At 39.2% G+C, this 12,135-nt stretch overlaps 1 protein-coding gene across 15 annotated transcripts in view; it reads left to right on the top strand.

The window, feature by feature from the left end:
- Positions 1–12,135, top strand: part of iqcm (IQ motif containing M) — a 151,668-nt gene that overhangs the window by 16,850 nt on the left and 122,683 nt on the right. For 7 of the 15 annotated variants that reach the window (XM_062981058.1, XM_062981050.1, XM_062981054.1 and 4 more), the window contains 2 exons: positions 2,582–2,637; positions 11,017–11,292. In XM_062981058.1, coding sequence (XP_062837128.1) covers positions 11,025–11,292 — 268 coding nt within the window. In that variant the 5' untranslated portion in view covers positions 2,582–2,637; positions 11,017–11,024. Of the gene's footprint in view, positions 1–2,581; positions 2,638–11,016; positions 11,293–11,537; positions 11,674–12,135 lie in introns of those variants that run through there. The other 8 variants (XM_062981046.1, XM_062981048.1, XM_062981047.1 and 5 more) reach the window with 2 other exon arrangements.

Genomic DNA, 12,135 nt, shown 5'->3' with positions numbered 1-12,135 from the left:
AAGCCCTAAAAACAGCACCAAAAAGCCCACTATATGGTTCCATTATGTGGATGATACGTTCACCATTTGGAGCAATGGAGAAGAAGAACTAAATAAGTTTCGGGACCATATCAACAATATCCACCCAAACATCCAATTCACTATGGAAATGGAAAAGGAAGGAAAATTAAATTACAATTTCTAGATGTCTTAGTCATCCACAAACCAAACTAATAATTGGGACACACAGAATACAGAAAAAGTATGCACACTGATAGATATCTGCAGAAAAACTTCAATAATCATCCAGGACAGAAAAGGAGCGCAATTAAAGAATAGGTAGAGTGTGCAAACAGAATCTGTGAACCCTTCCTCCTTCAAAATGAACTGAATCACCTTAACTGTGCTATATAGGGTAATGGTTATTCTACTACAGACTTCATAAGACCAAGAGCAACCCACAGGAATAAGATAAAGAACCACCTAGAAGGTGTTCTTACCATGGGAATAACTGATCATATAGGAAAACTGATGAAGAAACATATTCTTCAAACAATCTACAGACCTACTAAGAAAATTCAACAAAATATACGTTCAGCAAAGGATAAGAGGGAGCCTCTAATCACTGCAGGAGTCTACCACATATCATGTAACTATGGACAAGTCTACATTGGGACCACCAAACGCAGTACCCAGTCATGAATCAAAGAACACAAAAGACACTGCAGACTACTCCAGCCAGAAAAATCAACAATAGCAGAACACATGATAAACCAAGCTGGGCTCAGAATATTATTTGAGAACACAGAAATTCTGGATCACTGTGACAACCACTATATCAGACTACACAGAGAAGCCATTGAAATCACATGGACAATTTCTACAGAAAGGAAGAAACCATGAACATGAACAAAATTTGGCTACCAGTATTGAAAACAGTAGAATCAAGACAGTGACTAATGAACACCACCCAGACACAGGAGGTCTCCAGGCAGTAAGCGATCAAGGGCTTGTGAACAGCACCCAGACAAAGAATGTATCTAGGCAGCAAAACATTCAGAGGGAACAAAGGCCAGGCTACTTCTATGCAGATGCCCTCACCAATTGACTATGCTATCTTCAGGATTACTCACATGCTAATAGGTGTATCCCACTCAACACATAAAAATCTAGCTTGATAATTGCACCCTATACATTTGTTTAACAGACAATGGTTCTTTTTCCCCACCCTGATATATATACTCCACTTGTTTGACTACCATCAGATCCTCTGAAGATGCCAGCCACAGATGCAGGTGAAACAGCAGACAAAAATGCTGCTATAACATGGCCATATAACCCATAAACCACACAACACCTCAAAAGGCTTTTATATCAGTCAAGAAGACTTGATTGCATGAGGTTTCATATGTCTGAAGAAGCAGAGTCTCCTTCACTGACAATCATATCTATGCTGCATGGAAATGTAATACGAGCAGTTATCCTCTTTTCTTTTCTGCATACAGCTTTCAAAAATGTAAGACACCCATCCATTCCCCAAACCACAGAGTGTTGTTATTTTCCTGAGTGGTATTATCTTAAACCATATTTGTCAGGGACTATCAGTACCTTAAAAGGCATATTAGAAATGGTGACAGGACCTAAGTACATCACTTGAGTGGCTCCTTTTGATTTGTTATAGAGAAAACTCTCAGTGGTTTTGCTAATTTATATAGGGGGGAAACCTGGAGCCATGTTCTCTTCCATATTAAAATGATCTCTGATGTTAATTGCCATAGATGTTGTTCCATTATGTTATTTGAAAGGGCTGCGTGTTGACCTGGGGATTTGTGGTGTTGTAGTCAGAGGAAACAATTTCCAAACTCTGAAGAAAGGGTCACATATAGCTTTAGTAATGTCTGGGGCCCCATCTACATTGCATGATGGTCATGTAATCCAATTCAATGCAGTCAAACTGCATTATATGAGTCTATACCAGGCATGGGCAAACTTGGGTCCTCAGATGTTTTGGACTGCAACTCCCACAATTCCTAACAGCCTATCAGTCCAAAACACCTGGAGGGCCCAGGTTTGCCCGTGCCTGGTCTACACTGACCATGTAATGCAATTCAATCTGCATTATAATTGCAGTGTAGATGGGTTCCGGGCTAGACCATTTACCCCTTTTTCCACTGGCATCACTGATTGCAAGAGACCTTTTTTCAAACTTCTACGTATATTTTTCAAAAAGCCTTTTGAAAAAAAAATGCCAGAAAAAAATTATTCTGACATGAGCATGACATATCCTATAAAATATATGGGATTGTAATATGGAAACCAACAATATCTATTGATGAAGGAAAGGAACTGGTGAAGGAGAATGTGAAATCACTTTTTTGAATATTATATGACACTATCCATGAAAAAGCAAAAAGCTAAAAGCATTGAGTATCTGTCATCAACTGGGAAAAATAGTTTCTCTTGCATAGAAAGCAATGGTAGTTCTTCCTTTCTGAACCTTGACACTGCAAATACGAAAAGAAAGCTATAACTAAATTTGAAAGATCTGTGTCCAGACTAGTATAACACTAACTTATTTTTAATATATTTCCCTCATTTTCAGAACAAGATATAGTTATCATGTTGTGCTGTGTAATAATCCAGGTGATCTTGGCAGAGGTAATTATTTTAGGATTTATTGTAGACTTAATAATAACATCAAATATATAAAAGTTATTAGGACAGGAATTGTGAAAGCCATCAAACTGTGAAACATATGTTTGTGGGGGTTTTTCCTGAAATAAAATGGGAACCAAAGTAAACCTGACTTGTGGCAAACAACAGAGGCTCTGTTGCAGCCAGCTCTTGCTTCAAGAAACCAGATAAGTTCTGCCAAGAAACTAATAATTTATGCCAGGCATTTTGGTCTTTGAATTTTCAAATAAGGCAATATAAAATTGGGCAGAAGTAGAATGCAAAATAAATTTGCAGATTTGGTGCTTGAATAAGATGTTACCTGTAGATTACTTGTATTTGAGCAAGAACCTTTCTTGTAAAGGTTTTTTTTTGGTCAGACTATGAATATACTAAGTTGCTACAGACTAGTGCAATGGCATTAATAATTGAGAACACTTCTTAAAACAAACAAAGAGAGCACTGTCAGAGGCTGATAATAATAACAAAAGTAATGCAGACTTTAAATACTCAGCATTCCATTGTTCGAACTAGTGATGCATGGCTTTGCTATTTTTACTGCAAACAAGTCAATAATGTCACCGGAACTGATTGTTCTTGCTGGGATATTGTTAATTTTGTTACTCATAGCACTGCGAATGCATACATCTCATCAGAAGTATGTCTTATTGACTTCAATGATCCCTATGTCTGCATAGATGAGCGTAGGATCATAGCCACTTCCCCTCATTCATTTCATATTATGCAAAAATAATATTTGAAAATGAGAAAAAGAAAATATAAAAAGTGGAAACTAATTAAACAGAATAGGCAGACAATAACCCAAAAGCATGTTAACAAGACCCATCCATCCATACACGACCCATCCATCCATACACTTCTGAAGATATTTAAATATGTATTCTAGAAAATGTGATGTCTGCATGTCATACAGTCAAATGTTAAAATAGTTATGAGGCTTTCCCTCTATGGAATAATAGAAGATGAGCATATGTCCATCCAGCATATGTCTTTCCTTCACTGAAAGGGCAGAGATAATTCATTTCCATTGATGAAACATTAATTTTCAAGATGTGGGCAAATAATTAAAATGTAGATGAAAGTTTTCAAAATTCAAAAATAACTGTAAAACAAAATTGAGTGACAATGTTCCCTCAAAGGATGTAAAAGATATGAGGGGAATTAGAGTGTCAATGGTTAGCAGACATTCCCAAGCATTGCTAAATAAATATGAAGTCCAATGTGCACAAAATAAAGAGGTTTTGTTATATATTTTGAAGTTTAAAATCCATATCAGGGATGATCCAAAGCCATGATACCTATCTAATTCATTATTATTCATTCTTAAAGATCAAAATGATATAAGTATCAGCTGACATGTGTTTACCTTTGTGGCTTCTTCCAGTTCTATGATTCTATAATAATTATTGCTGGTGGATTCTTCTCCTCCTTAATGGCCTTGGTGAGCATTTATAACAATTGGAGGAGGCTTTGAGGCACTTAAGAGCTGCAGGGCCAAATCTAGATGCTAGCATGTATTACGTAATGCTGCCATTGTGAATCAAATCTCATCCTTAGTTCTGTGAGTGGTTCTGACTGTGACTTTTTCTCAGGCTAGTAATTCAGAGTATGAATTGTCTCATTAGCCTAAACCTTGCACGTAACAAATTCCATCCCAGTTTTCAAATTTATATTATTCCAAATTCTTAATTTAACACGAGAAAAGGGACTGAAGTATGGTTTTTATGACATAGTGTGTCCTATTCTACTCATAATGCAGATAGTATTCTGCATCTTTTGAAGCTCATTGGAACTTGGATGTTTGGACTTCCTTGTTTAGCCCATAACTAGTCTTGCCTAGGGACAGTGAGGCCCCTTCCACACAGCGGAATAAAATCCCACATTTTCTGCTTTGAACTGGAATATATGGCAGTGTGAACTTAGGTAACCTAGTTCAAAGTAGTTAATGTGGGATTTTCTGCCTTGATTTTATGAGTTATATGGCTGTGTGGAAGGACCCTGAGGCAGACAGGATCTCTCTCACCTCTTCCATGACTGCCCAAACATTATCTCTTGTATCTTGTGATGTTGTGTTTTGAGAATATGCCATGATTCAGGGAGGCATTGTAGCAGTACAACAGCTTCCACCACCCCCAGTTTGCATGCTCATTCAGAGCTAATGATGTAGGGAGAAGAGTGTTTAAATTTAGACAATCCGACTAATGAGAAATAGCTTTAGGATGAACTTTTGTGGTACAGTATATTATAATAATAATAATAATAATAATAATAATAATAATAATAATAATAATAATAATTTTATTCTTATACCCCGCCCCATCTCCCCGAAGGGACTCGGGGCGGCTTACATGGGGCCAAGCCCGAATAGAACAATAAAAACAAGACAAGAAACCAATGAAACCAATAATCAAACCATAAAAACAAGTCATAAAAACCACATACAAGATAAAATGTTAAAATCATGGATAAAGTTCAAAGAATCTAGGCCAAAGTGCTAAGAGTGCAAATAAATCATATCATCAGGGAAGGAGGTTATTCAGCTGTAATGGCTATAAAGTGCTATTATAATACTGGGGAAGGCGTTTACTGAAATGGACAGCCAGTCAATGATACAGAGATCAGTCAACAAAAGCCTCCCGGAAGAGCCAAGTCTTCAGGCTCGTCCGAAAGGAGAGGAGGGTAGGGGCCTGCCTAATCTCCCCGGGGAGCGAGTTCCAGAGCCGGGGGGCCACGATGGAGAAGGCCCTCTCTCTCATCCCCACCAGCCGAGATTGAGAAGGTGGTGGGAGTGAGAGGAGGGCCTCCCCGACAAGCGAAGAGGTTGTGCAGGTTCATAGGGGAAAATGCGGTCTCGAAGGTAGGTGGGTCCCAAACCGTTTAGGGCTTTGTAGGTGATAACCTGCACCTTGAATTGGGCCCGGAAAATAAATGGCAGCCAGTGGAACTCCTTAAACAGTGGTGTTGAACGCGCCCTGTAATTTGCTCCAGTTAGAAACCTGGCTGCCGAGCGTTGAACTAGTTGTAATTTCCGGGCCATCTTCAAAGGCAGCCCCACGTAGAGTGCATTGCAGTAATCCAATCTAGAGGTGACTAAGGCATGGACCACCATGGCCAGATCTGACTTCTCGAGGTATGGTCGCAGCTGGCGCACAAGTTTTAATTGTGCAAAGGCCCTCCCAGCCACGACACCTGAGCTTCAAGTGTCAGCGCCGAGTCCAGGAGGACCCCCAAGCTGCGGACCTGCGCCTTCAGGGGGAGTGCAACCCCGTCAAGTGCAGTAATTGCAGGATGAGGAGCCCAGCACGGAATAGGCTTGATAGTGTTAGAGCCCTAAGAAATAAACAAAATACAAATAAAAGTGTGCTTCACAGCAACCACTTCAAGTCATCCCTTAGCAGAATGCTTGGCTTTCTCTGTTTACTTGCCAATCAGCTCCTTTTAAATATGCCTCCACTTGCAGCTCTCTTGAGTATACCTTCACAAATCTGGAAGACAGTCCAGATTGACAATCCTTCATTGACTTGCATCTCAAGTACAAAAACAAAGCCTTGCAGGTCATCCTTTTTAGAGCTTATTAGTGTCTTTCATTGGCCTCTTGGTTCCTCCCCCTGCAGATGCTTTGACTGAGGTTAGCAAGAGCTGGCTCTCATTCCTTCCAGCTGGGAACTGGCAAGACAGTGTTTCTGGAGAGTCCTACTCTTGCATATTAAAATAATAGTGGTCAGTTCCACTCTGTAAACTGAAGATCAAGAGATAAATTGAAATATCAATACCAGTTAAAATAGACCCTTTGAATCAATTTTAATTTGTCAATGTTTATGTAAAATCAATTGTCACTTCTATAAAATATACTTTAGCACCAATAGAAGAAAACAGCCATCCAGTTTGTTATAGCATTTATTTACAGCTGTTAAATGAATTTCCTGTAAACATACCACATTGCTTAAGAATAGATTATTTTGTGCTTAACTGCAATTGCATATGGCCTTAACATTTCATGATATCACACTGTACATACAAATGTGTATGAATGCCCACTTGCCTAATTACAATAAGCTTATCAGCTTTCATACCGGGAACCTCATTAACTATGCTAAACTTATTAACTATGCCAAGATAGAATGAACATATAATCTTTTGCTTGTTTGATAAAAACTGAAACAAAATTGGATAAAAACCTCAGAGTCACAGCAGAACAGTGAAAAACCTTGGAAATATGAGAGAGAGAGAGAGAGAGAGAGAGAGAGAGAGAGAGAGAGAGAGAGAGAGAATGAATTTCATTGCTCCACATATGAAGACAGCAAGCACTGAGTTCTAAATGCAACACCTGAGTTTCTTAATTATAAATATAACTTCAATCTAGCACTGTAGCCTTGGAGACCACTCCTGATTGCCCCAAATGGCAAAAAATCAACTGAATTAACACTGGACCAGTTGAAGCTACGTTCCATCCTATGTTTATTGGAAATTACTGCATGATATACTCACCCTAGCCTCATTTTGGGTTGTTGTGTCCCTGGGCTGGAATAGGTTTGGAACTGACATAATTTGAATTTTCTCTGCTTCCTGGCTTTGGATCGTAGCAGAACAGTTCTGTTGGCAAATCACTCTGTTGGCAAATCACTCTTTAAGATCAGCTTGGAGAAGATGGTTCTGCCAACAGAAAAGCATTTCTGCTAGCAGAAGGCGGGGGTTACTTGGAAAAAAGACATGCGTCAAATTTCAAAACACCATTGCTGACACTTCTTTGTATTAGAATTGCATTGCCCATGTACAATCTTATATACACTTACCCAAGTTTATATAATTAGACTTACTTCTGAGAAAACATCTATAGATATTAACTTATTTTTTGATTAAATATCAGAGACAATTACACTGTTTACTTATATCATGAATTTTTGAAAACATACATAAACACACACACACCACTCAGTTTGTCTCCTATCCTCCTCTTTTACAGAATGACTTGGAGAACCAAAGCTATATATTCTTTAATTACCTTTGCAACATCTCTCCTCACAATTCATTTTCTACCTTGTTTCTTTTCATATCCATGTTCATTTTCTGCGTAAATTATCTGAATAAAATGTCCAATTTCTGTCCATCTTTGCTCATTCACTTCATGTATTGCAAAGTTTATATGTTCCAATTTTTGTTTTTACTATGTCTAGGTCCCCTGTTTTTCTCATTCCCTATGTGTTGTGTAGATTTTGGATTCCCTTTTAGTTCTAAGCACATCAACAGTTCAATGTCTTTTTGGGTTTAAGTCCAGTTGTATCATCAGCCCAGTAGCTCATTGTGTGCCTTCAGACTTGGGAGTTAGTGCTAGAGTAAGCATTACATGACATCTGAATGGAATTCCAGTAAGCAGTCTGCTGCATTTTACACTACCTGCAGTTTCTGAGTCATCTTCAAGGTCAGCCTGACCAAGAGTGCATTGCAGTAGTCTAAATAGGAAGTTACCAGTGCATGGACTACTGCAGCTAAGTAATTTCTGTTCAGAAAAAATTGTAGCTGCCAGAACTGTTCAAGCTTATCTGGGTTTCCAGTGACAAGGATGGGGTTGAGTGTTCTCCTAGATCAGTGAAGGTGAACCTTTTAGAGACAAAGTGCCTAAATTGGGAGGGAGGAGGGTTGGGCACTTGTGGGAGAAAGCAGGAGGGTGAGCAGTTGTGTGTGTATGTGTGTGTGAGTGGGCAGGGCAAGCAAATTAGCAAGCAAGTGAATGGGGCAGAATGGTGAGTTGGCAGGGAATCAAGTGAGCAAGGGGGGAGTGAGCAAGAGTGCAGGCAACCGGGAGGGCAACCAGGGGGTGATCTGGGGGAGGGTGAGTGAAGGGACGGGAGAGTCAGCGAGTGGGGAGTGAGCGAGGGTGAGCAGGGGGGCAGGTGAGCAGGTTTGGGAAAATGGGGGCAGGATGGTGAGTGGGGGTGGGTGATGGTGCATATGACAGGATGGTACCTATCACATAATTCTGGGTCCAGAGAGGTCCTCTTTAGGAGAGAATATTCTATGGTGGTAGCAGGCATCTTACCGATGTAGTGAGTCACCTACCACGCCTTAGACCCATCCTATGAATCAACATCTTCTAGATCATAAGAACAATGATGGATGAGAGTCAAGACTATATATGGTGGGATGGACTGATTCACACGTTTTGTCTACATCATCAGTCTGAAACACGTGACTGTTTTTTTTTTTAGTAATCAATTGGTGCACTGGACATTCCTCTAGAATCTGCAATAACTGTGACATCACGTTTTGAAGAAATATGCATTGCTTTTGGCTCAAAGAACCTGGCAAATTAATCACAGCAGGCAACCATTAGGATATGATATCATCCTAATGCTTTTTAAATATTTATTTTAGATTTTAGCTCAGTTACTATATTATTCCCACAAATAATTCCCCCTTGAATCTTGGAATATCAGAAAGCTGTTGGATTGTCTAAGAAATACCAGAAGTATTTACTCCTGGAATTTATTGGGGCAACAATTTAAATGTGACTCTGTGTGTGTGTGTGTGTGTGTGTGTGTGTGTGTGTGTGTGTGTGATAAGTCTGGTACATTTTGATATATATTTATTTATGTCACTGAGAAACCGTATTAGTAGAAAATCCTGTAAACTGGAAATCCTGCATAGCTCCTTTTGAAATACAATTCCAAAAAATACAGAAATAAGCCTCTTGTAGTTAGGACGAGAGCAGACAAATTATGAATGCTTTCTAAAAAGCCTAGAAAGGGATTAAGATGAATACAAGTGGATTATTAGAGTTAGAAAGAATTTGACAATCATTTTTCTGCACTGGGAATTATTTAAATAGAAAATCAGAACTCTGGAAATAGTTGTCACCGCTATGTCATATTTTAGCATATAAAAACAGCGAAGAATTAGTGTCAGATGATAATGAGTTAGAATTCATTTAAAGTAATACTTATTAAGCTATCCAATTGGGGAACCAGCAGGTTTTTTTTTCAGGGATAGAAAGAATATTTAAAAATATTTGGAAAATGATTGAAAAACATGTTCTTCAAGTGTTGAGAACTCCTGGAGAGAAGAATACTGGAGTGACAAGAATCTTCACAGTTCAAGATTCATGCTATTTTCTGCACAAGCAACCACTTGTGTAGCCTTGCAATGGGAAGATAATTGCTGAAATGACTTGTTGCTACCTTTGGGAAGAAACTTAGTGAAGAATTACGTCCCTAATTTTCCTCCAGTGTGCCAGGAATTGACAGTGCCCATTAGTGCCCACTGTGCTTGGGGCTATTGTCAATTGATTACAACGGTGGTTCTCAACCTGTGGGTCCCCAGATGTTTGGCTATCAACTCCCCAAAATCCTAACAGCTGGTAAACTGGCTGGGATTTCTGGGAGTTGTAGGCCAAAATACCTGGGGACCCACAGGTTGAGAACCACTGGATTACAACCATCCCTGTCTTTTCATGCCAACAAATACCTCATGGACTAGCATTGGTCCACTGTCTTATCACTTGAAAAAATGCTGATTTAAACGATATAGCCTTTGAGTGTGTGTATGTGTACACACACACACACACACACACTGAAAGACTGTATAGTTTAAATCAGCATTTTTGCAAGTGATAAAACTGTGGGCCAGTGCTATATCCCTGCAGAGATTCTCAAGATAGCTTTTGGTTTTCATGATGATATAATAAACTAAACCCCTATGGTACCTGAATGGGTGAAGCATTTCTGTTTTCCTGGTGTTCCCATTCATACGGAAAGAGCTTTACACATTGCAGTTATACAATCAACATTATGAAACTAGGTAACCATCTCCTCCCACAAAAAATGGGGACTGTGTCTGCTCATATGAGTCTGAGGTCCCATCTATATTGACTATATAATGTAATTTCAAAATGCATTATATGGCAGTGTAGATGGGGCCTGAATTCATGGGAATACATCTACTGTGGTTTTTGGTGAATTCTTCGTTCCCATCCACACAAAATCTAGTTGTCACTGATTATGTGAAATTAATTGAGCATTGAGAATACATTATCTTTTTCAGATAATATTCTTTTCTTAGCTTCTTTCACAGATGAAATTGGGAGTAGGCCTTGAGCTCTGCAAATGAATATGAACTGAGTAATTGTGTGGAGGAAGAAAGAACATGTAGACTGATCTGGAATGATGGTCAAAATTGCTAATAATTTGATTACACTGAAATACATGGTGTTACTTAAGAAAGTGTAATGTTAAGCCATGTTCTGAACTTTTCACTAAGTGATATGATCAATTTGACAGTAGCGGAGTAAAGCAACATGGGTTTCAGACTATAGTTAGTGATCATTATATTGATTTCTTTTGCTAACAGAAAGTGTAATGGATCATATTGTCAAAATGCCTGGGGAGTCAGGAAGACAAACATCTTTTAGTGCACCACCTATTTTAACAACCCATGAGGCTATCAAACATAGTGAGAACACCCAGACAGCAACATCATTTAACAAGATTGCTTTTAAAGAAATATTGGACAAGAGGCCACTGAGACCATATTCTGACACATGCCAGTCTACAAGGAGCATAAACTATGGTGATGAGAAGAAGCAATCAGATGTATCACAACCAATACTATGTGGCAAGGAAAGAGGTGAGATACAGATTGTTTTTGTGCACTTATATAATTTGGATTTAGATAAGATAAGATACATATTTTGACTTAGGTTTCAGATCTCTTTTGTATGTTGGCTGGTTTTATTTGTAATGCCCAGTGCAAGCAAATAGCATTACCTTTAATGTATATAAGATTTGTACATATGCCTCAAAGGACATCACATTTTCCCTTCCCCACTCAATGTGTGTGCCTGTATGTATTGTTAAGTTTTCCACTTATGACCTCATCACTTGGGACTTGGACTTCATCCTATGATGCTTCTAGGACCTGAGCCCATCACAGGATGCAGGACTACTTCTGGTGGGGCTATGCCCTGGCTCCACCTTGGAAGCACTGTAGGGCAGAGCTCTAATACAAGTAGCTACCCATGTTCTCATTACCTAAGCCGGGGACAGTACAGGAGGGAGCTGGGCAGCAATGGTTTCCCCCATATAATGGGGAAGAGGTCAATGCGTGTGATGCAGGGTGCTTAATGCCAGTTTTACCCGATGGACTTGCCCCACTGCCCAACGGATTCCCACCTGCTGCCCCTTGGCTTAAGGACCTTATTGTGATGAGGTCCCTATTTCAGTTGTGAGCTCTTCCAGGGGCAGGACATCTGACTTCATCTGGAGGGAAAGAGACTTCTGGCATTTTTGTAATTTCTAACTCGCCTACAAAGGATTATGAATAAAGTAAATAGGAATGTACTGCTCTGGGTGATTTTCAGTAGATCATCAAGATTTTATGGACTAGGTAGTGGCTGGTAGCTTTTATCATCTTAGCAAAGGATTACAGAGTTTAAAAGAAGCTATTTGCATCTTTTTGTCTGTCTTTCTC

Source organism: Anolis carolinensis, chromosome 5 (assembly GCF_035594765.1).
Source record: "Anolis carolinensis isolate JA03-04 chromosome 5, rAnoCar3.1.pri, whole genome shotgun sequence".
NCBI classification, from domain to species: domain Eukaryota; kingdom Metazoa; phylum Chordata; class Lepidosauria; order Squamata; family Dactyloidae; genus Anolis; species Anolis carolinensis.
This window is presented reverse-complemented; position numbering and strand designations above follow the sequence as displayed.